The 22,919-nt window shown below is 37.2% G+C and overlaps 3 protein-coding genes across 3 annotated transcripts; 2 read left to right on the forward strand and 1 right to left on the reverse strand.

The window, feature by feature from the left end:
* The first annotated feature begins 919 nt into the window (after positions 1–919).
* Positions 920–4,929, forward strand: LOC137726808 (COP1-interacting protein 7-like). The gene is made up of 8 exons (XM_068465770.1): positions 920–1,077; positions 1,300–1,476; positions 1,580–1,677; positions 2,011–2,060; positions 2,157–2,206; positions 2,313–2,465; positions 2,601–4,359; positions 4,470–4,929. The coding sequence occupies exons 1-8, from the start codon at positions 1,025–1,027 to the stop codon at positions 4,662–4,664; spliced, it is 2,535 nt and encodes an 844-aa protein (XP_068321871.1). The 5' UTR covers positions 920–1,024; the 3' UTR covers positions 4,665–4,929.
* Positions 4,930–6,609: 1,680 nt separating this feature from the next.
* Positions 6,610–10,043, forward strand: LOC137726937 (uncharacterized protein At4g04980-like). Its single transcript, XM_068465890.1, has 8 exons — positions 6,610–6,804; positions 7,004–7,099; positions 7,235–7,361; positions 7,487–8,831; positions 8,916–9,081; positions 9,184–9,348; positions 9,515–9,667; positions 9,754–10,043. The coding sequence occupies exons 1-8, from the start codon at positions 6,613–6,615 to the stop codon at positions 9,955–9,957; spliced, it is 2,448 nt and encodes an 815-aa protein (XP_068321991.1). The 5' UTR covers positions 6,610–6,612; the 3' UTR covers positions 9,958–10,043.
* A 1,707-nt stretch (positions 10,044–11,750) lies between these two features.
* LOC137727073 (polyphenol oxidase latent form, chloroplastic-like) lies at positions 11,751–13,756 on the reverse strand. Its single transcript, XM_068466011.1, has one exon. The coding sequence runs from the start codon at positions 13,729–13,731 to the stop codon at positions 11,971–11,973; it is 1,761 nt and encodes a 586-aa protein (XP_068322112.1). The 5' UTR covers positions 13,732–13,756; the 3' UTR covers positions 11,751–11,970.
* Between the last annotated feature and the right edge of the window lie 9,163 nt (positions 13,757–22,919).

A 22,919-nucleotide genomic window follows, 5' to 3' on the forward strand; every position in this document is an offset into this window, starting at 1 on the left:
TCGTGGAACTTACGGGGATCGGATTAATTCGAATTTAAGTATAAAAAAAAAAACACATTGTTCTAGCCAACTAACTAAATATAAATACGTACATCGTGAACCCTTTTACTTTATGCTCATTTTCTTCATTCAAAGCCAGTTTAAGAGAGGTGGTCGTGTCGAGACCAAATTCAGAGGTCTTTGGAATTCAGTCCTGTGCTTAAAGCAAATACGGCAATTGGTGGAGTGGTCTAATTTCCTGTTTACCAATAACTTTCCTTTTTAAAATATAATGGGCAAGGAAAAGAAATACATTTCAAATTAAGTATATACTACTTATTTTCCTACCACAGATATATTAATTATCTTGAATCTCTCTCACTGTCACACGATCAATTCCTGGAAGCCTAACAGACATTAGTTTAGCAATGCATGCAAACAGCTTATGACATTTCTTTATTAGTCACGGAAAAGATGTTTTGAAAATTCAAGAATTGTATTTTTTCTTTTTAATTGTGAGACAGTTACTCACGATTTTTAATCGTCATTACAAAGTTCTACAAAAATATTATAAAATCTATTTTCGTGAGGTTTTTCGTTTTACCGTAAACTTTTTATAATTCATGCTGAACATTTTGAAGGTGTTACGGCAAACATATGTAACTTTATTATGGCTACATTCATAATCATGTGTAAGTTTTTTTATATAAAATTATTAAACCGGGATACTACGTAGCGGTAAATCCATTTTATTTAGGTCATTCTCTAATAGCATGACAAAGATCTCAAAATAGTTTTTATGATTCTATATAATCCCGCCCGCCTTTATGATTGGCACGTGTAAAGCTTCATCACTTCCAGCTGTCTCTGAACTGTTTGCTCTTTCTCTGTCTCTTCCATTTCAACTTGGAACTACTGTGGGAATGTGACATGCACGTTCAACATCACATTCAAACAACATGACATTCTACCATCTGCAATATACACACTGAAGCTATGCTCTTGCACTTGCAGCTGGGGTCTCTCTCTTCTTCCATTTTCCGCCATGGAAGCTCGCCTCGACTGCGCTTTGTTTCAGCTGACTCCAACTCGAACCAGGTACTTGGAAAATGATCTCCGCACAACCCTTTTCTCCTTCGGCACACCCTGTTTATTTCCCTTTTTTTTTATGTTCCTAGATTCTTCTTTGATTTATTCAATCCAACAAGGTCGTGCGGAAATCATTCTCCCTGTACACTATGCCTGACTTGTAGTTCAACTCTGCTTAGTGCTTAATCTCGAATTTCTTTCTAATTTTGTTTCTAAATTAAATGAGTGAAGATGTGACTTGGTGATCTTCTGTGGAGGCAAATCTGAAAAACTAGCATCTGGGTTGTTCCAACCTTTTGTTTCGCACCTCAAATACGTAAAAGATGAGATTTCCAGAGCTGGGTATTCCATTACTCTTCGCCCTCCCACCCAAATGGCACCCTGGTTCACCAAATCCACATTTCAAAGGTACTTCTCAAATCTGTGACATTTGCCAATGATGCAATTGATAATTTGTTAATTTGGATAAATTTTTTGAATTGTTTCTCTTTAATTTTGTATTTTGGGGCAGATTTGTGCGGTTTGTTAGCACCCCAGCAGTTCTGGAGAGGTTTGTCAGTATTGAAAAGGAGATTTTGCAGATTGAGAGTTCAGTTCAACTGGAGGAAGGTATCCCATCAAAATCTTTTGAATTTTTTCATTTTTCAATTGTTAGTTTTACGATTTAAAATCAATCTTTCTGGTGCTGTATTGGTTAAGTTCTGTAGTTTTGTGTTGAATGTATTGTTTCTGTTCTAGTCTACTTTGTGTGGTTGCCGAGACAAAGTGAGTAATATGAGAGAAAATTCGACTCTCGGGATTAATCATCTTGCTTGTTTTCCTGCATTAAAAACCGTTGTTTTTCTCTATAATGTCCTTACATAATAGAAAGAATGTTCTTCGATTTAGATCGAATGAGGACTTGTTTTGTAATTTGATTCCTAATGAAGTTCGGTTTATCAGGAGTTGTCTCTGCTAATCAGAGTACAAGGAAGTCAACTGGTTCTTTGAAGGTATTTTACATAAACGTTCACAAGTTGTAACATAAGTGAGGCATTTTTGAAGAATTATATATCATTACTTAAGTTCATATTTATTTTTCTTTTCAGAAAAGAGGGGAACTTGAAGAAGCACGGGATGTAGAAAACGAAAACTCCAAGTAACTATTTCTTTTGGATGGCTACAATTGTGAATGAAATAGTCTCGCTTGCAGTGTCAGTCAGTATCTTTATCATTAATTCTTTCAGTTTATTGTAATATGACAGGGTTTGCCTTCGACGCCTTCTCGAAACTCGAGTGGCATTGCTTCGGAAACAGCAAGCAATGGCTTATGCACGTGGCCTTGTTGCTGGTTTTGAGATCTACAATATGGATGATCTCATTTCTTTTTCAGATGCATTTGGAGCTTCACGCTTAAGGTATGAACTCGTAACCAGTAATGTTGATTTCATTACTTTTCACGTCATTTTGGAGAAATAGATATAGTTCATTTTATTTTTCTGTAATGACGAGCTTGCTGGAGTCTCTTAAGATCAAGTACTGGTTATTTGTAGGGAAGCATGCATTAACTTCAAGGAATTATACAAGCAAAAGCACAAAGATGGTTTGTGGATACAAGAAGTAGCAGCAGCTGTGGCCTGTTCTTCATCAGATCTGCAATTCACAGGAGCTTCTGAAATTACACTTACAAATGAGTCAGAGGTCACTAATCAAAATGTTATGTTAAATCTTCCCAATGGCGGTGTCCCTACCAGTGAAAAAATTCAAGCGCCAATGCCATTGCCGAATCAGAATCCTCAGTACTTTTATGGTTCACTAGGCCATTCAAACCAATTGCCTCCATATCATGGATATCCTTTCCCTACTATGCAGTCTTTTCCTCCTCATTATCCAAGGAACATGCAATGGCCTCCCAGCATGGATGAAGCAAGCTATGGTCGGGAACTGAATTATCATAGGACTCAGAAGTCATCTTCAAGAAGAAAGAAGAAGAATAAAACACGAACTAAATACTCAGGGGAAGGCAACCAAACTGAGTCCAGTGACTCCACTTCTGCGACTGATTCTGATTCAGAGACACTTCAAGAGAGAAAGCATTCTGATATGGTGAATTCATCCAAAAAGAAGTTTAAGAAGAAATCCTCGCGGAAAGTGGTCATTCAAAACATCAACTACATCACACCCAAGAGGAGGGATGGGAATAAAGACGGAGTTTCTGATGAATCTTTTTCAGATGAGAAGACTGAGAAAGCAGAAGTATTGGAGATATCCCATGAGTCACACTCACAAGAAGGAGACGTAGAGAAGAGTCGCTCTATGTTTAATGGATCAAGTAGTGAGGATTTGACTGTTCAGGCTGTAGTCGCCATTGATGTTCAAGATGGACATTTTATAGCGAGGTCTGAAGGTGGTAATTCATTAGCAGAGAGGCCTACTTTGGGGCTCAATTTCGAGAGAACTCCAAATAAACTAACAGTTTCAGCTGCAGCTGATCCTTTGGTTATGATGGAGAGGAATGGAACACATGACCATGGAGTTGAGTTGGAAGATTTTCGGAATGAAGAAAATTTCAGTTCAGTTATGGAGAGAAAAGATTGTGCAGCTGAGGACATATTACTTTTACAGAGATCGGCAACATCAGAAACTGAAAATAGGTCTGCGTTTTCTGCTTCTGCTGCTGAGTCTACTGTAACCAGGGGTTCGAGGGGAGAAGATTGGTTTGTCGTCAATCATTCAGAAAGTACAGAAGACCAGAAAGCACCAATGAAGCAAACAGTTTTTAATGGTGATTGCATCTTTGCATTGGAGAGAAAAAGCAATATGTGCGTAGATGATTCTTTCTTTATACAGTCTCGATCAGCAGTTGATGATATGTATGAATCTCCATGGAAAACAGAAATAAGCATGGTTAACGATCTGAGTTTAGCTGCCCAGAAGGAAAATGGAGTTATAGATATTCCACAGACTCGAACATCTGAGCCAGATGACCCTTGCATGATTCTTGAAAGGGATTCCAACTTGGTGTCTGCTGAAATTTCTTGGACTATAGACTATGGAGCAGACATTTCATTTACCGAGGCAAATAGAAGATCTTCTGGTGTTGAGACAACTGATGGCGTGGATAAGAAGCCTGCTTCGAACAGTGTGGACACCGGTGTGAAGAGCAATAAAGTTCCTGGAGCAAAAGAACGCGGTAAAGAAGCAAAGTCTAGCATCGTAAGGAGATCCCTAGTTAACAACAGACCTGATATCAAAAGCAAAAAAGTATTTCCTGCAAGAGGGCCTATAATACAAAAGAGCAAATTCGAGAAGGTAAATAATGAGTATTTATGTAGTGTTTATTTGGCTACCTCTCATTATCTATTTTCTTCATATTTTGATTTGTTTTTTATGAAATCTGATGGGAATGTGCCTGTAAACAGGAAGAAGAAATTCGGCAAAAGATGGAGGAAATGCAGATAGAACGCCAAAAGCGAATTGCTGAGAAAACTGCAGCGGCTGGCTTTTCTCCGGTAGCACCCAAAAGAGCTTCATTAGAAGGAAAAACAGCAAAGGGCTCTCCCATTAAGAGTGACAAGAGTAAACTACAACCTACCAAAAGAACTCTGAATCTGTAAATGGATACAAAGCAGTTGAGCACATGAGTTCTTCAAACTGCAATATATATTTGTTCAATAGTTATAATCTGTTTGTATAATAGCCCCAGCTATATATTTTCATACAGGTACACCTTAGGCATGACGCCCCTCTACCTTTTGCTTCTCTATTTATTGGATGCTGAGTTTGGCAATTTGGAATATATGAGTTGTTTTGAACTATTAAAAATGTGTCAATTTGGCATACGATAGACTGATGCACAATGTCTATATATTCTTCTCCACTTATTGAATGGTGTTGCCATCTAAATTGAAGTATTTCTACGTGAGCGTTTTCCTTATTATGTGACTCAAAGAAAATATACACCTGATTAGACTTTAGAATTTCCCTTGTCCAAGCCGCCCAAGGTCGCACTTGGATTTTTCACCAAATAGGTTGAAGTGTTTATAGCTACACTTCATACAAACTACACGAACAAACTCGGCCCTCTTTATGGTGAAATTACAATCTCATCTTCCCTTGCAGAGGCTACCAGGGACTCTCTGTTTGACCAAGGCAAACGACCTAATATATGAAGGCTTCATTGCCCAAATTTGGTGAAAAGAAGGGGATAGAAATTTTCCAGGTTCCAACTTTCTAATCGTCAAATGGGGTATCAGGTACGAACGTTGACTAATAACACCATGTTTTTTGGGTTTTTTTTTGCAGTATTCGCTGTCATGGGGTAACCTTTGTATATGAAAGCAAGACTTGGTTTTACATTCCTAGCTACTATTTATTTGACTTTTATCTATTTTTATTTTGACCTAGTAGGATGTGTTGAATATTTCAAATAATATTTTAATTAAAAACCTTTCTCAAAAAAGTTAAACGAAAAATATATATTTTTACAACTTGTAAAATTAGAAAAAGCTTTAGGTATGACTCATTAACATTGATCATGTGGGGTTACTATTATAATATGGATAATCGACATAGAAGATAAAATTTGGAAATTTAAAACATCACCTCATCTTACACAAGTGAGAAGCTGTATAATTCTATAAATAGCTGCAAGCAATAAAAAATCTAGGACCAGTTCCTGCAATCAAATCATGCATGATCTAGATAACTAAACAGGTAATTATTAATTAATTAAGTAAAACGCCTTATTAAAAATAAAATAGAAAAATGGAAAAAAAAAAAAAAAAGAAGAGGAAACTTTAGGTCTGATACAGCTTCAGCCTGCTAGATGATCTTCCTTAATAAAAGGGACTTTGCCTTTCTGTCTTTCCTTGGCTTCTCTTTTCAGAGAAAGTTCAAAGGCTGAAAGAAAAAAAATGGATTTTCCAGTTTCTTGTACAGACTAATTAACACAAAAATTAAGTGCCTCCCACGTAATTGTGTTTTCATCTCATTTTCTTTCTCAAAGAATTTGAATTTTTTGAACAGTTCTCTTCTTGTTGTTGAACACATTACAATTTTACATTCTGGAGTTGTTTTTTTTCAGAACCACATTAAGCTTTAAGGGTGTGCTGGTCAGTAATGGTTGACACCCAATTGTATGATCATTTAACAATACTACCATCACCTTTTGCCCAGTTCAAGTCTTTATTACAAGTCTCAGCGTAGGTTCAAGCCATGACTATCGGAAGCTGTTTCGGTCCATTGTTTCGTGGCAAGCCTTCTGGAATTAAGGTACAATTTTGTGTTTCCATGTTTAATTTCCTTAAACATGTCTGATTTACTTGACCCATCATCTTTAAATCTAGCTTCTAATAAAAACTGACCATCTACATCTAGGCATGCTAATAATCTATATGAAAGGAAACATGGCAGCATTGTTTCTTGTCTAGATTAAGTTTGTTGCATGCAGCCATAAATCTTTGATTAAGGTTCATAAAATAAATAATCACTGAAAAGGAATCAATTCACAATAAGGTCTAGACTAGAAAATGGTTAACATGAATAGAGTTGTTCTTTCAGGCAATGAAAGACTCCAAGGGGGCCAAGAGTCTGCCTGTGAAACAGAAGAACGCTTCTAGGAGAGGCATGCCAAAAGATAGGTCTTGTGGAGATTCAGCCAACCAGGTTCGGATGACTGAGCTCCGGAAGAAGATCACCATCTTCAGAGACATCATCGACCTACCAGCATGTGATGCTTCTGCAGCAATAACTGAGGTATGTGTCCTTTTTTTTTAAATTTTTTTTAAAATGTTATAGTACTCTTCCCTAATGAAGAATGTAGCTTAAAAGATAGAGTGCAAAATGAATTTTTGGGATTGCTAATAACAATTCTCTTTTTTCCGTTGAATCTTGTGCTTAAATTTCGGGATTAAAACATAATTTTCCAAATTTTCCAAATTTTTTCTGCTTGCAGATGGTAATGAGGTTGATGGGAGATCTACAGAAGCTTTTCCCTGAAATTGTGCTGCATAAACAATTGTCGGAAATAGAGGAAGCATCTATAGAAAAGGTAATTAAGATTTTTTTTTTTTGGAACAAAAAAGGTAATTAAGGATTTAAGATCCATAAGAAATGGCTTAGTACGCATATGTAATTATACTCGAGACCATTAAGCTAATTTTTCAAATTAAACATGCGCATTCAGGTCCTGGCCTCATTCTGCAAGGCATTGAAATCTATTGGAGAGTCTTGGATGACAAGTTATGACAGGTTGGACAAACCGAGATATGATTTCCCATCACTCAAGGAGAATGTCAATCAGGATGAACTCGGTATGCTACAAATTTTTCTCCAGGACTAGTTGAGGCCTTCCATTTGGAAATGGAAGCAACAACCTAACTGTCATTTCCCTTTGTGAAATTTTAAGTTAAGGCTGATTCTCTCTACGATTTTGTAGTTGAGACGGTGCTGGAAATGCTCGATTGCTTGATGAAGATGGCACGGAACAAGTTTGATATGATAGATGAGGATGACCAGAAAAGAGAAGATTACAGCATTCGGAATAGCTCATTTGGGAAGTTCTTGAGCGATATGGAGAGCTACGCCTCAGGTTCCACCTGTCCTTCTCCGATCACTCCATCTTCTGTCCTACCCGAGATTGATGGTTCTCCGAGAGCACAAAAGAAGGCCAACATTGGTTCCGAATCACCAATATTGCTTTGGACTCTGAGAGTGCAAGCAGTTGGGAAGCTAAATCCGATTGATGTTAAGAACTTGTCTCTTCACTTATCAAAACAAGGAGCTCATGGAACCAACAATGGTCTGGACAAGATTGAAAATTTGTTTGAAGAACCATCAATTGGGATAGAATTAGAGAGAAACCCTCAACAGACAGTTGCAGCAACAGATGAGGAAGTAGTGGCCCCAAATCTTAGTTTGAATGAGAAGTCTAGTGGAAAGGGTATCGACAACACAAGTGATGATGTTGAAACTCCAACCACAGCCTTTGAAACATTGGAAGCAGACACCACAGGAGTATCATTGCTTTCACCCTCACCCACACTTCCACAACCAAAATCAGCGCCTCGACCTCCACCTCCGCCAACGCAACAATTTTCACTGCCCAATACAGAAGCAGCAACAAGAATACCAACATCCCCTCCACCACCACCACTACACACTTTGAAGTTAAATGTTGCAACACCACCTCCACCACCACCATCACTACCCGCCATGCAGCCACAAGTTGCAGCAACTCCTCCACCACCACCAACATTAACCCCACATAATGTAGCAGCAGTTGGGGGGCCACCACCCCCACGGCCTCAACCAATGGAACCAGGACCAGTGTCAGCAAATCTAACCCCTCCACCAACACCAGTGCTACCAAGGTCAACAAAAGTGGTTCCACCCCTACCCCCACCTCCGTCAGGATCATCAAATGGAGATCCAGCACCACCACCTCCACCAGGACCGTCAATTGGCAGTCCTCCACCCCCACCACCTCCACCAGGATCATCAAATGGAGGTCCTCCACCGCCATCACCCATGTTAAAAGGCCCATCAAATGGAGCTGCTCCACCCCCACCTCCTGCACTCGGCACAGGAAGATCCTTGTGCCCCAAGAAAGACATTAAACTGAAGAGATCACCTCAGATGGGCAGTCTCTACCGCCTTCTCAAGAGAAAGGTGGAAGGATCTAGCTTGGATGGCAAGGCATCCAACAGGAGAAAGGGTGGAATTGGTAGCAGCTCTGGTGGAAAACAAGGAATGGCTGATGCTCTAGCAGAGATTACAAAGAGGTATTTACAGTATGGATAAGTAATCTAAGTACTCAAAATAATGCGAAAACCATGCATATAATGTTTCTAATTTTTGTGTCTCAGATCAGCATACTTTCAACAAATTGAAGAAGATATTCAGAAGTATGCAAAGCCTATCATGGAAATGAGAACCACCCTTGGTTCTTTCAAAACAAAAGACTTGAATGAGTTGATGCAGTTTCACAAGAAAGTCGAATCCGTCCTTGAACACTTGACTGATGAGTCACAGGTCAATACCATTAATTGTCCGCTTTATTTTTGCTCATTTCCATTCTAATTCTATGATCACTTCATAATCGTGTTTTGTGACATGCCATTTTCTGAATTGCAGGTGCTCTCAAGGTTTGAAGGGTTCCCAACAAAGAAGTTGGAAGCAATAAGGATGGCAGCAGCGCTACACACAAATTTAAATACAATGCTCAATGAACTACAAAACTGGAAACTAGTGGTTCCATTGGGTCAGCTCCTTGACAAGGCCGAACGCTACTTCGATAAGGTGCACAAATGTTCATTTAATACAATCTTACTTGCTTAATTGTCTTCATTATCGTTTCTTATATAAAAAACTTACTACGTCTTCACTATTGTTTCTTATATATAAAAACTTGCTTAATTGTCTCTTTCCATTTTCCATAATTAATAAAAAAAAAGTTTATACACAGATAAAAGGAGAAATAGACACGATGGAACGAACTAAAGACGATGAAGCCAAGAAGTTTCAGAGCCAGAATATCCACTTCGACTTCAATATCCTCATCCGGATCAAAGAAGCCATGGTGGATGTCTCCTCAAGCTGCATGGAGATGGCACTAAAGGTTAGTACTCAGAATTAACTACTCTAAAAAACAAATAACAACGATTTGATAAAGAGAGTTTGACTTTGAAATGTTAAATGGTGCAGGAAAGGAGAAAAGCAAAGGCCGCTGGTAAGACTGGAACAAAAACTGATCAGAAGCAAACAAAGATTTGTGTGAAAATGCTGTGGAAGGCTTTTCAGTTTGCTTTTAGGGTTTACACATTCGCTGGTGGACATGACGATCGGGCTGACATGCTCACAAAAGAACTGGCTAATGAAATCGAGTCTGATGGTCCCCAACACAACTGAAACCCTAATTTCCTTGTAAATAGCACTGTTTTTGCAATACCAAAAAAAAAGATTTTTTTTTTCTTTTGTTGTGACCCTTGTAAATAATCCGGTCCAAAGAAAATCTTGTAAAAATTAAGGCTTTGTATGTATGAGTATGGTTTTGATTTTGGAATTAATTAGTACCATACCCAGGCAGAAATGAATACAGATCTTGTCTTTGTTGTGTCCTTGTAAATTGTATTTTCTTATATATACATATATGTTTTAGTTGTTACATTAGTTCCATGAGCTCGACCTGTGTCTCGCGATTATATCCGAAAAAGATATTTTTTAATAAATTTAAAGAAAATATAAAACTAATAAATTATTGAATGAGCTATGTTTAGCCGATTTAACCGTTTCAATTGGAAATGATATATAAATAATGAATATGATCTGACACAGTTTATAAAAATAATTTCTTGCAGGGTTATAATTTTGAATTGAGCTATACTTAGTCACTTTAGTTAGAGAGGCCTAAGAAAAAAGAAACTAACAGAGACGCTTCCCTCCCTGGTAAATAATTCATGTTAAATATAATGTCATTCTAACTTACTAACCAGTTACCATTTAAGTGCTACAATATATATCATTTTTTTATTGATTCTCAAACAGTTACTACAATGAGAGACACAAAAAAGGAGACAGCAGATCTTGGCCCTATGATAGGATTCTATGTAATTGCTGACTCAGCATATAGAATCAGTGATGTGGATGGGCTAACTAGGATAACAGATGGTTGCTAAGTGAATAAGGGCTCGTTTAGAAATGTTTTTTAAATGATTGAAAGTGTTTTTAATAAAAATGTTTATGAAATCAATCCTTAGTAAAAATCTAATTAGATCATGGAAAAGCACTTTATATGCTTCATGCAAGAAGCACATATCTGATGCTTCTTCATAAAGCACTTAAAGTGCTTTTAGAACCCAAAATCAATTTTACCAAAAACGCTTTCGGTCATTTTAAAAGTACTTCCAAACGAGCCTTAAGTCTGTTAGAGAAGGTTGTTAGTAGTTAATTTGCAGGATAAGCTAGGCAGTGACTACATAAAGATTAAGTCTGTAAGAGGAAAGGTTGTTGTAAAAGTTGATACTGTAATGAAATATACCCAGTTACTGTTACATTGAGTAAGCAGCCGAGTAAGGATTGTATCACCTTGGTATTCCACCTTGGATTCGATTACGTCACACCGAAAGTGAGTGCGTTGCTGCATGGTTGGGATTTAGGTGTCCATTGGTGGAGCCGAATCGGGTTGATCGTGATGCACTGTTGCAGCAGTGGCAGCAGACTTCTCGAATTTTCTTTCGGTTTGGTTTCTGGTTTTGGGCTCTTGGTTGGTCTCTTTTTGGTTAGCTTGGGAGGCCCATTTTTGCTTTGTGTCTATTTGTATGTGGGTCTTTTCTACGTAAGTTTGTGTTTTTTGTTATAAAATTTAGAGAACTTTAACAAAAAGTCTACAATATTCTTCATATCAACGAAAAATCATATTTTTACATTAAAAAAATTAATTCTTATATTATTCACTTTACCTTTTATTTTGTTATTTTCATTAGTTTTCCTTAAAATTTACCTTTCTTTCAAAAAAATAATAATAATAATAATAAAGCTTTTTATGCTAGTCGCCACCACATATTTAGCTTTATTGTTGTTTTACCCCTACACTTTTTGGCTTACATGATTGTTATCTTTCTCTTTGCGCAAGATTATGACTCCATTGTCAGTCCTCCATTATCACAAACAACAATAATAGTAAAGTAGTGTACCATCATTAATTCTGGAAAATTATGATTAAACTCCACCATCAATTCTTTATTCAATAAATAAACACACCGAAACACAATAGTGCTTTTATTCACGAGGAACACCAACCATCATCTGCCACGTAAGCAGTAGATGAGCACATTACGTACGTTCAGGATTAATTAGCTAGAAAAACATGATTAAGCCAACCCAACAACAACAAGAAGAACCAACAATAACATTAATTAACACTCAGGTAGTATTAATGAGCTCAATGCTAAACCCTCCGATGGTGATGGGCCCCTTCCCAACTTTCGGCACCAAAGTCACCACCAAAGTGCTGTCTGTCTCCGCATCCAACTCCTCCAACAAGCTCGTAATGCTCAGCCGCAGGTTCGTCTTAATATTTTTCTTATGCTTATGCGGCACGTGAACAAAACTCCCAGCAAACTCCGACTTGTCTTTCCCGGCCAGCGAGTCCGCGTCATCGTTCACATACACGTCGAACTTCACAGTCTCATTCCCGGCAAACTCAATCCCCGTAATCACCAGCACCTCGTCCTGCGCCTTCTTCTGGGCAGCTGTCCGCTTCGTTGCAGACGGCCTCGTCACCTCGACGCTGATTGTATCCGACAGTGTAGCAGGGAACGTTGCAGTAAGATCAGAAGATGAAACAGCGGCCTTTCTCTTATTCGTCGACTTACGAGCTGTCGGCTTATACTCCAACCACGGGATCGAGACATTCTCGTCGTACACGTACCCGAGTTTTTTCGTGTCGAGCGAGTCCCGAACCTTGACGCGCACGAGATTCTTTTTTTCGTCGTAGAACAAGAACTCCGTGTCCAGCCAGTCGGTCTTTTCTATGTCCGTACCGCCCAACTTATCTTTATATATAGACCACATGCGGTCCACGTTGGAATGGTGGGAGTAAAACATCGGATCCCTCCCCGAAGAGTAAAAGGCCCCCATGTCCTCCCCGTTTGTCTGGGTTGGGTCGCCAGTCCAGAAGTGAATATTGTTATGGGGAATGCTCTCAATGTTTCCGGCGCCAGGGCTTGGGTCGTCCCCTGCGCTGTAGGGCTCTCCGTAGAAGAGTCTGTGAGAAGTGGCCTTCGACACCATCTGCTGATACATCGTTGTTAAGTTCTCTTTGATTCGTGTCGCGTCGTCGACGTCATCGTCGGTCCCGCTGTAATTCAAGTCCAGGAGCTTCGGGGGCTGATGCGCTGCATTTCTGTACTGGTCGTAGAGGGATGACGACGTATCGGCGAAAATCTCAGGAATGTACATGCCAGCTGGCGCGTCCCAGTTCCAGAAGGGGAGGGCGAAGGTTGGGTCCCCAATGAGCTCGCCCAAGATTTTCTCGTAGAAGTAGAGGTACCAACGATGGAACGGGAAGAAGAGCCAACAGTAGTGAACTTGGATTTCCAAATCCGAATATCCGACTTGTGGGTATGCACCGTCGCAGTAGGAGCAGTGTACCATGGCCTGTTGGGCGTGACTGCGCGGGTCGTCGTCTGGAAGTGCCCGCATCAGCTCGACAGCCTTTTTGTATTTGGCCAAGTATGCAGGGTCGTTTGCAACGTCCTGGGCAGCGGGCCTAGTGCGGAGTGGGCCTGAGTCGGGGAGTTCGAAGTCGATGATGGTCGTGGTGCTAGGTGGGCAACAATCGATGGTGGACCCGTCTGGCTTGTCGGCAGGGCCACAAGTGGTCAGGTCTGGAGCGGATACTGGTGCGGCAAAAGCAAATGGGTTTCCTGCCGCACCGTAGAGACCCCCGGCGCCTAAACCTATCAGCATGTTCCTCCTGTCGAGTCTTGCTAGGCCCTGGTCTGGGTTATCATTGTCACCTTTTGTTGCTTTGCAGCGCACTCTGCCCGCAAGGCATTGTTTGGGTTTTCGTTGCAGTGGAGTCTGGGACTTGTTTGGGAATAAAGGAGAGCGGAAGAGGGTAGTTGTGGTGGAGTGCAGGGCGGCCATTGTAGAAGTTGGTGGTAAGGGAGATGAAGCCATGGCTGAATTGGTTTTCCTTTCCACTCTGCAATTAAGAAGGAAAGGGGATTGCGATGTTTTTATAGTGGAAACAGGCACGACCGCACACTAAAAATGTGTGTATGCAAAATTAATGTTTGATTAATGCTAAACATATTAAATTTGTTGATTAAATTTATAAATTAAATGATATGTTATCGATAATAATTGGATATGTTTATCAATACTTAAATAATAATTCAATTATTAATTTACAAAAAGTGTTTACAAATTTAGTTTTCCAAGAATTTCAAAGGCTAACACTAAAGAGATTAAATTTATAGATAAAATTTACAAACTAAATGATTTGTCACTAATAGAAATGAACACGTAGCTTAAGTAATAACTCATTATCAACTTCTATGTTATTTAGTTTAAAAACATTTACGTGTAAATTTAATTCATTATTTAATTTCAAAAGTTAAAAAAGAAAAAGACTTCTGTCACAAAAGTAAGAAAAAAGGTAGTGCACATGCATGAGTGCACTGTTCTTTTATCTCCAAAACCTAGAATATGCAGCGCACCTACTCCATCACCACTCATGGAAAAACACGTTTAACAATTAAATATTATAATGTTATATTTTCTTTCGACCAAGAAAAAAATATTACCTCTTATTTTTTTTATCACATTTTCGAATTAAATATATTAGAACTTAATCACGAGTTGGTAATTTAGTTGTAAATAGCGAATTATGAGATTTTTTTAGAAAATTAAAAACGGGAGATCTCTAGTTTGAAATCCGCTGCTAGTGTAAAAGCCAGACTTGTAAACATAAGAAACTTGAAATGCTTCTGTAAATCTTTCTGACTACCAAAAAGAATGAATAACCATAATTTAGCACGAGTTTTTACTTTTTAAAAAAATAAAAAATAAACAAATATTGGAACTTTACATCAATAATTGGATATTGATTCGATCATATCTTTTGCGGGAGGTGGCAATTTTTTACTGGAGAAACAATGTTTATCTGTCACTGTCACGTTTACAAACCATATGTTTAAAGAGTTGTGGATCCCAGCTTGGCTGCTAATTTGAACAAGAGTGCGACTTTGTTCAACTCCTAAAATGGGGTGATGTTCGCTCTTTGTTACCGTTAAATTAGTTTAATTTAATTAATTTAAGATATAAATTTTAAAATTTAAACTAATTTAACAGTAATGAATAAGATCGAGCTTCACTTCTACTTTAGAAAATAAGAGAGCATCACCCTCACTTTAAAAGGTAAAAGAAGTTGCACTTGTAGTGTCGGTGGTTCAAACGTCAGTATTATTATTTTAAGAAGTATACCCTACATCTTAACAAGAGCGTGATTAGTGATGTGATCCTTTCTCTCCTAACCTTGTTGTTTTATCTTCGTTGCTTTGGTTAATGCTAGGGGTGAGTGACGTTTGGTGAGGTATGCTTGTGGGAGGTTTGGTGAGCTTTGATCCGAAATATATCAAGGATTTGGAGTTACTTGTGTGTGTGTGTGTGTGTGTGTATTTATTTATTTATGTACTTACAATTATTTTTTCAGATGGCTTATCTACTTGTTTTTTTATTTGGCCATCGATCGGATTCTGAAGCAGCCCGGCCAGTGATCAGGGGCAAATCTTGGCAAGGATCAAAGTGGGCACGTGCCTCCTCAAGTTTTGGTCTAAAACAATAGTCTGAGCAAGAATCAAAAGTCTGCTTAAATTATATTCACCTCCTGTCGCTTAAAAGAACGTTAAACTATACTACAACGAATAATAATCAACACACCACTACCACGACTAACTTTATCACTCGTTTCTCTTTCAAAACCTCTAGGAGGCGGATAAGCATAGCATAAAAATATTTAGTTATAGAGTTAATTATGGCAGATCACGAAGAAAAATTTCTTCCTTCTATACATCTAATAAATTTGACCTGCCAACCCTATACATATACAATTTATTTATTTGTTCACCGTAAAAATATTGACCTTAAAAATACAATTAAAATAACACAAAGGGTGGGGATGAAGCCCAAGTACACAATAAATGTATGGGTAACTGGCCAAGTGCTCAACAAAATGCCTCACTTAAATTAAAAAAAAATGGCATTGCATGAAGAGATTTTTTTAGTGTCACCGTCACGTAAGATGATATATCACGTGTTCTTATATGTGTGTTAAAATGTTAATAACTTAAAAATTAAAATTTTCTATCACTTGCATAAAAATATATGGTGTATCATCCGTGTTTCCGTCATAACTAAAAATTTCTCCATTACGTGTGCTCTTTTTCGAATTCCAAGAGGGTCTGCGTCCGCCATTGCTATGGATGGACAACGTGACAAGGTTCTGGATACAACCAAATATTAAACAGATACACATTCTATAATTGGAGTAAAATGATAATATCATTTTGCGGGAACTGGAAAATTCCCTTCAAATAAAGGGAGAGAGAAATAGACAACAAACAAAAGAGCAAGTAGAAGGGGTACATATGGATTAAATCGACGGTCTTGATTCCTTTTGCTAATTAGGATTTATCATCATAAAATCATATGTTAGTGCATGAGTGAATTATTGTCACCTCATATTCAAATTAAATTAAACAACTCTAGACTCTAAGGTACTATGTCCTACCTCTAACGCTTGGATAATAAATCACCTTGTGAAATCAAAATAGTAATATAATAAATCAAGTAGTATCATTGATTGTAACGAAGGACCACATGCATCAATTGATCAGCTAATACATTAATAATCACACAACAAAAGTGTATCAATATGCGAGATCTCTCAATTAAAGAAAAGAGATTTTCATTGTTAATAAAGTCAACAGTTTTCGTACCCTATTTATAAAATATATATCCCGGATTTTATATAATAATGTCATTGTCCATCAAGCATCCTTTTACTTTTGTTTAACCTATCCTAAAAAGACAGATTGTCTGTTCTACTGTTTGAATGTATTTTTCATATTTTTTTTATTTGTCCGACTACGTTTAAATTATATAATATATTTTATATTCTTATTATTTTTTATCTTATTATATATATAAAAAAATTTAATATAAAATATTAACATGACGTAATCGTGATCTTAAAAATATAAGGGGATGAAAAAAGTACCAAAAAAGAGGACAGACATCTACCTCCTGTACATACACTAATACGATGCACGGAGAAAGAATGGTCAAAAGCCGATGAAGGGCTCACCTTACCCGAGGTATTATTCTTCTCCGTTAAAAATCTCAACCGCACATCGGCTTGATTTTTTCAGGATCAAACGCAGATCTGAATTTTCTTTTTTTCATGAAGCTCATAAATTAATTTTAATTGTATTTATTTGTTTGCAGAGGGTATTACGGGTCCAGTACACTGAGAGGGTGTCCAGCAAGGAAACACGTGGAGAGAGCACAGGACGACCCCAAGATGCTCGTCGTTACCTCGAAGCTGAGTACGTCATCCGGAGGTAGATTCTATACCATCCTGTTTGGATGCTCTTCTTATTTTTTTTTATTTTATGCAGTTACAGTTAAATCATGTTAATATTTTATATTAATTTTTTAATAAAAATAATAAGATAAAAAATATTAATAATATTAACATGATTTAATCATGATCGTACAAATAGAAGAAGATGAGAAACGCATCCAAATAGAGGCAGACAATCTGCCACCCCGTCACCCTTACCCTTACCCTTCCCTCATAGCCGCTAATGTGGGCCTTGTTTTCCAGTCCTGCTGAATAGAGTGACGCGGGGTCGCATGGGAAGCGTGGAGACCCACGTGGGGGGTCCCACGAGACACCAAAAACCCATCAAAATATTAGTAAAATACCCACATAAAACTCTGGTGCAATGATGATTGTTGATTTTTTTATTATTTTTATTTTCTTGGCTTAGTTTTAAATAATTAAGAGTGCGAAGGAGTTAGGAACAGGGAGAAAGTAAATATATTCAATTAGAGCGCACAAATACTTTTATTGTGTGCGTGTAAATTAATAAAAAAAGATTCTCTCTCTAACATTTAAAAGGGCATTTCAAATTTTTGTAGGCATAATTACATGACACAAATTAATATGTTTATTTGTTAAAGGGCACATTTGATATATTTTAGTGCTCAATGGAACTTAAAAAGCACAAATATGTCTCTATGCTCAATGAAAATGCAAGGGGCACATATCAATTGTGTTCTTAGCCCATTTTTTTTGGTGGTGTGATATCCACACCCTATTTTACTTCTCACACATCTTTTTAATTTTCGGTTTTCGGATCGAATGAATTGATTAAGATCAACGAATAAAAATTATCAAGAAGTATGTAAGAAGTAAAATAGGATCACACATCCCTTTTTCTTATAGTGGAAGTTGAAAAATTGCATGTTTGTCATGGCAGTAACTTATTATGCGCATGGAAACAGAACCTGATGCACCCTGTGAAGGAACAACGAAGAACCCACCCCTACCAAGAGCCACCGTTCGTCAGGACCGTAACTATCAAATTAATTATGAGCAAGATTTGTGAGGATACGATGAAAAAGTTTCACGTAGAGAGAGACTAAATTATGCAAGAGTTTATAAAAAGTTAGATTATTTTTTATATTGTCAATTAATTTTATAATGAAACATCAATTGTTTTCATCGTATTAGAGCAAGTTAGTCCATGTATGAAGTCTGATGGCCACACATGCTCTATGTCATCCAATTTGTATTGTTCATATATTAGACCTGAATATTCGTCACACATAAGGAAGCGTGTAAAAATGTGAGGACAAAGTACCACATCAATGATCGACTAAATAATGCAAGGGCTTATGAAGAGTTAGACTACTCTCTATATTACCCCACGCGTGAAGTCCAATGAACACACATGTTCCACATCATCCAATTTGTATTGTCTGTGTATTAGGTTTTAAAATTTACCACGCGCGAGAATAGTGTAAGAATATAAGGACAAAATCTCACAACGATAAGAAATCAAATCATACAAGAACTTATAAAGAATTGAACTTCTCTCTATTTACTAATTAATTTTACAATACAACCTCAAATTTCTTTAAGTTCACCACCTTACTAAAGAGGCCATCCACTTTTGAAACACATGAATAAAAAATATATGGCACGTTTTTCTTCGTCTATGAGGAAATTTACATGAAAAAGAGAGGTTCCAGATTAGCTGACTCTATGCCTTTCTATTTTGATATTATCCTTCATCAATTATTGGTGATAGTAAATTAGTAATAGCTTAAGTCACGTGGAACAAAAGCGGTGACTTCCTAAATTAAATTGTATTTTAGCCTTTTTAGTCTTTAGTCCTTAGTATTTTAATATCTAGGGGGTTAGTTTTATGATTGCCTACTTTATAAGGATTAAAGGTTAATTTCAAAGTACTTTTAAAATGATTAAAAGTGTTTTTAGATAAAATATTTTTGGATTTCAAAATCATTTTAAAGTGTTTTTTTTTAGAATTTACTTGCATTTTTACTAAGCATTAGTTCCAAAATCATTTTCACCAAAAACATTTTTAGCCATTTTAAAAGCACTTCCAACGAGCTCTATAATTCTTTCCAGTTTGATTAGAATTAGATATAGTGTCCCATTCTATTTTGGATTAGGATTTCTTTACTATAATAAGTTTACCTTCATGCAGTCATTAGGTTTTAGGCTTGGCCATCTCTAACCGAAGGGTCAAGAGGGCCAAAGGGCCGAAAATAGTCCGAAAACCGTCTCCAACCGAGGGCTAGGCCAGATGGCTCGTGGAATCTGAGAGGGCCCCACGGAATCTAAAAGGGTCAAAAGGCTGGAAGGCTGGCTGCCAGAAAAAACATTAATCATGTCGGTTATAACCGACAAGAATGCTTGAAAAAAAAATTTGAATCCAACGGCTAGTTGACGTCAGCTAGCCGTTGCTAGCTGGTGGCCCTTTTTTTTTTTAAATTCTAAAAAATTCTAATTTTTTTCTTATAAACACCTAAACCATTCATTCACCATTGCTCACAAAAATTTCACCATTCCTACACCATTTCAATTCTCATATTTTCTTTCCTCTTTCAAAAATCTATCCTTCAATTGTTTCAATAATTTTCAAATGGCCTCGTCTGCAATGAAAGGTAGGGCTTGGACCCGAAAAGAAGATGAAGCTCTTTGCAAGGTTTATAGATGGGTGTCGGAAGATAGTGTGAGGGGGAATTGTCAAACAAATGATGGTGTTTGGACTCGTGTGTCCAAAAAATACTTAAAGTTCTATGAAGGCACCACTCCAGTAAATATTCGAAAGCACGAGAGTTGTTCTTCAAGATGGAAGAAACATCTTCAGCCAAGTTTGAACAAATGGCATTAAGCATTGTTAGCAGCTGCAAGTAGACATGAAAGCGGCACTAATTACTACGATGAAGTAAGTGTTTTCACAATTTATATTAAATATTTAATTATATTACATTTAATTTTATAAATTAATTTCCTTTAATTGTTTTCTAGGTACGCCAAGCAGAGGAATTGTATATGGAGAGTAGCTCGAAACCCTTTCAGTTTCACAATTGTTAGGAAATTTGTAAAGGGTGGGTGTTATTTGAAGATCCACCACGTAGAGCTCTTACACCGGTGTTCGGAACTGCATCCTCAGCTACATATATGGATGAAGATGAATCTCCAACCATTCAACAAACAAGGGTAGAAAATCCATCTTCGGGTGAAGATTAACAAACAATGAAGAGTTGAATAGAAAAGCTTTGCCTTCCAAAGATTAAAATTCTAGCCCTAAGATGGGATAGATACCAAAATTCATAGTAAGAGGTCAAGGACGGGTGAGAGACCCCTGGAGCAATTCCAGTTATCCTTTTATTACAGGGAACTTTAACGAAAAGATCCCGGTATTGTTCACTTTAACGAAAAATCACATTTTTACACTAAAGGGTCAATCATGGTACTATTCATTTTACCCTTTATTTTGTCATTTTTGTTAAAACTCAAAGTTTTCAAGTCGTTTTCATTAGTTTTCCTTTTTTAGTGTAAAAATTTAGTTTTTCGTTAAAGTGAACAGTACCAGGAGCTTTTCGTTAAAGTTCCCTATATTATATTTATAATTTATATTTTGTGTTTTTGTTACATGTTTGCATGATGTTTATTAGTTAGTTGTACTGTCTTGGGCCAAGGATTAGCTTCACATGTATGTTCACATGCACCATTTATATTCACTTTGGATCCATAGTTAGGTGTCAGCCTGTCCCTAGGTTTGTTGTTTGGACTCGTATGTGATGCGCGCAGCGCCAACTTCACGTGATTTAATACTAGAACGTAAAACCTACACTTAGTGTCACATCCTGACCCGAGCCCCTACCACATCCCAGGCTCGACTTCACCGTAGCACAATATTGTCCGCTTTGGGCCCCGACCACGCCCTCACGGTTTTGTTTCTAGGAACTCACACGAGAATTTTCCAGTGGGTCACCCATCATGGGATTGCTCACATACGAACTCACTTAACTTCGAAGTTCCTACAGAACCCGAAGCCAGTGAGCTCCCAAAAAACCTCGTGCTAGGAAGAGGTGGTCATATACATATAAGGCTTACATGATCCCCACCTCTGGGCTATTTGAGATTTTACAATCCACCCCCCTTAGGGGCCCGACGTCCTCATTGGCACACTTGCACCACACGACATAGTGGCTCTGATACCAAATTGTCACATCCCGATCCGGGCTCGACTACACCGTAGCACGATATTGTCCACTTTAGGCCCTGACCACACCTTCACGGTTTTGTTTCTGGGAACTCACATGAGAACTTCCCAGTGGATCACCCATCCTGCAATTGCTCTCATGTGAACTCGTTTGACTTTGGAGTTCCTACGGAACCCAAAGCCAGTGAACTCCAAAAAGGTCTCATACTAGGAAAAGGTGGGCATATACATATAAGGCTTACAGGATCCCCACCCCTAAACGATGTGGGATCTTACACCTAGCCTGTTCATGCAACTACTTTCTGTATGAATTGTGTGCCTACATAGATCATGAGCAGTGATTTTCATAGAAGTGAAATTTGATGATTTTCATAACTGTGATTTTATGACAACTATTTGAGTTTTGATGATGGGACAACTTTTATCTTTCTGCACTATGCTATAAACTTCACGTTTTGTAATAGGGGTTATCACCCAAACATGTTGTGCACTCTGACTTATTTATTTAAAGTTTAAATTTATCCTCAATTTTACACATTAACCTTATTTTATGGCTTCGTCACCTCTGGGTGTCGGCCATCACACCACGATTCGGATGGACACGTGGACATTCCAGGTAGGGGTGTGTCAGTTTTTGCTTATGCTAAGCTATTAAATTTTAGGAAAACTAATGAAAATGGTTTGAAAACTTTAAGTTTTAATCAAAAGGACAAAAATGTGTTGTAAGTGAATAGTACCAGTAGTGACTTTTTAGAGTAAAAATGTTTTTTCGTTAAAAATGACATTTTAATTTTAAGAAAACTAATGAAAAAGATTTGAAAACTTTAAGTTTTAATCAAATTGACAAAAAAGTGTTATAAGTCAATAATAGCATGAGTGATTTTTTAGAGTAAAAATGTATTTTTTGTTAAAAGTGAATACTACCGGAAACTTTTTGTTAAAACTCCCTTAAATTTTTTTACTCTCCCATAATTTTTTATTCAAATTATGAAATTTTCTTGTTCTCGTTTGGATGTATTGTATAAGTGATTAACACATGTATTTTTCAATTTTTATACAGTGGATGAAAAAAATAGATGCGATATTTAAGTTTCATACACCATTAGAAACATTAGTTCTAAACTACAAGTCCAGACTAATTTAAATGTCATACAAACACTGCAATTTAATCTTTATTTATAGATTTGTATGATTCGAACCCGTAGCGCAAAAATCAACAACTACCGCACATAAAATGGACACATGAAAAAAAAAAAAAAAAAGCTAAAATGCAAGAAACTCTTGCTGCTCAAAGAGTAATGTCCAATAATAATATTCCAAAAGCACATAAGGTATTACTAGTTATCTAGAAACTATAAACGAATGTGATAATTCAATAATCAAAACAGGAACCTCATCGAATGATAACAACTTTTGATTGTAAAAATGTAATAATAAAATGTTGTTTGTTGATTGATAAAAAATCCAGACGTGTCCTCGTACAAGTAGGTCCTTTTGCCTTTTCACTTAATTAATCAAAATTGCCTTTAGAGTTTT

The sequence above is a fragment of the Pyrus communis genome, chromosome 2 (assembly GCF_963583255.1).
Source record: "Pyrus communis chromosome 2, drPyrComm1.1, whole genome shotgun sequence".
Lineage (NCBI taxonomy): Eukaryota > Viridiplantae > Streptophyta > Magnoliopsida > Rosales > Rosaceae > Pyrus > Pyrus communis.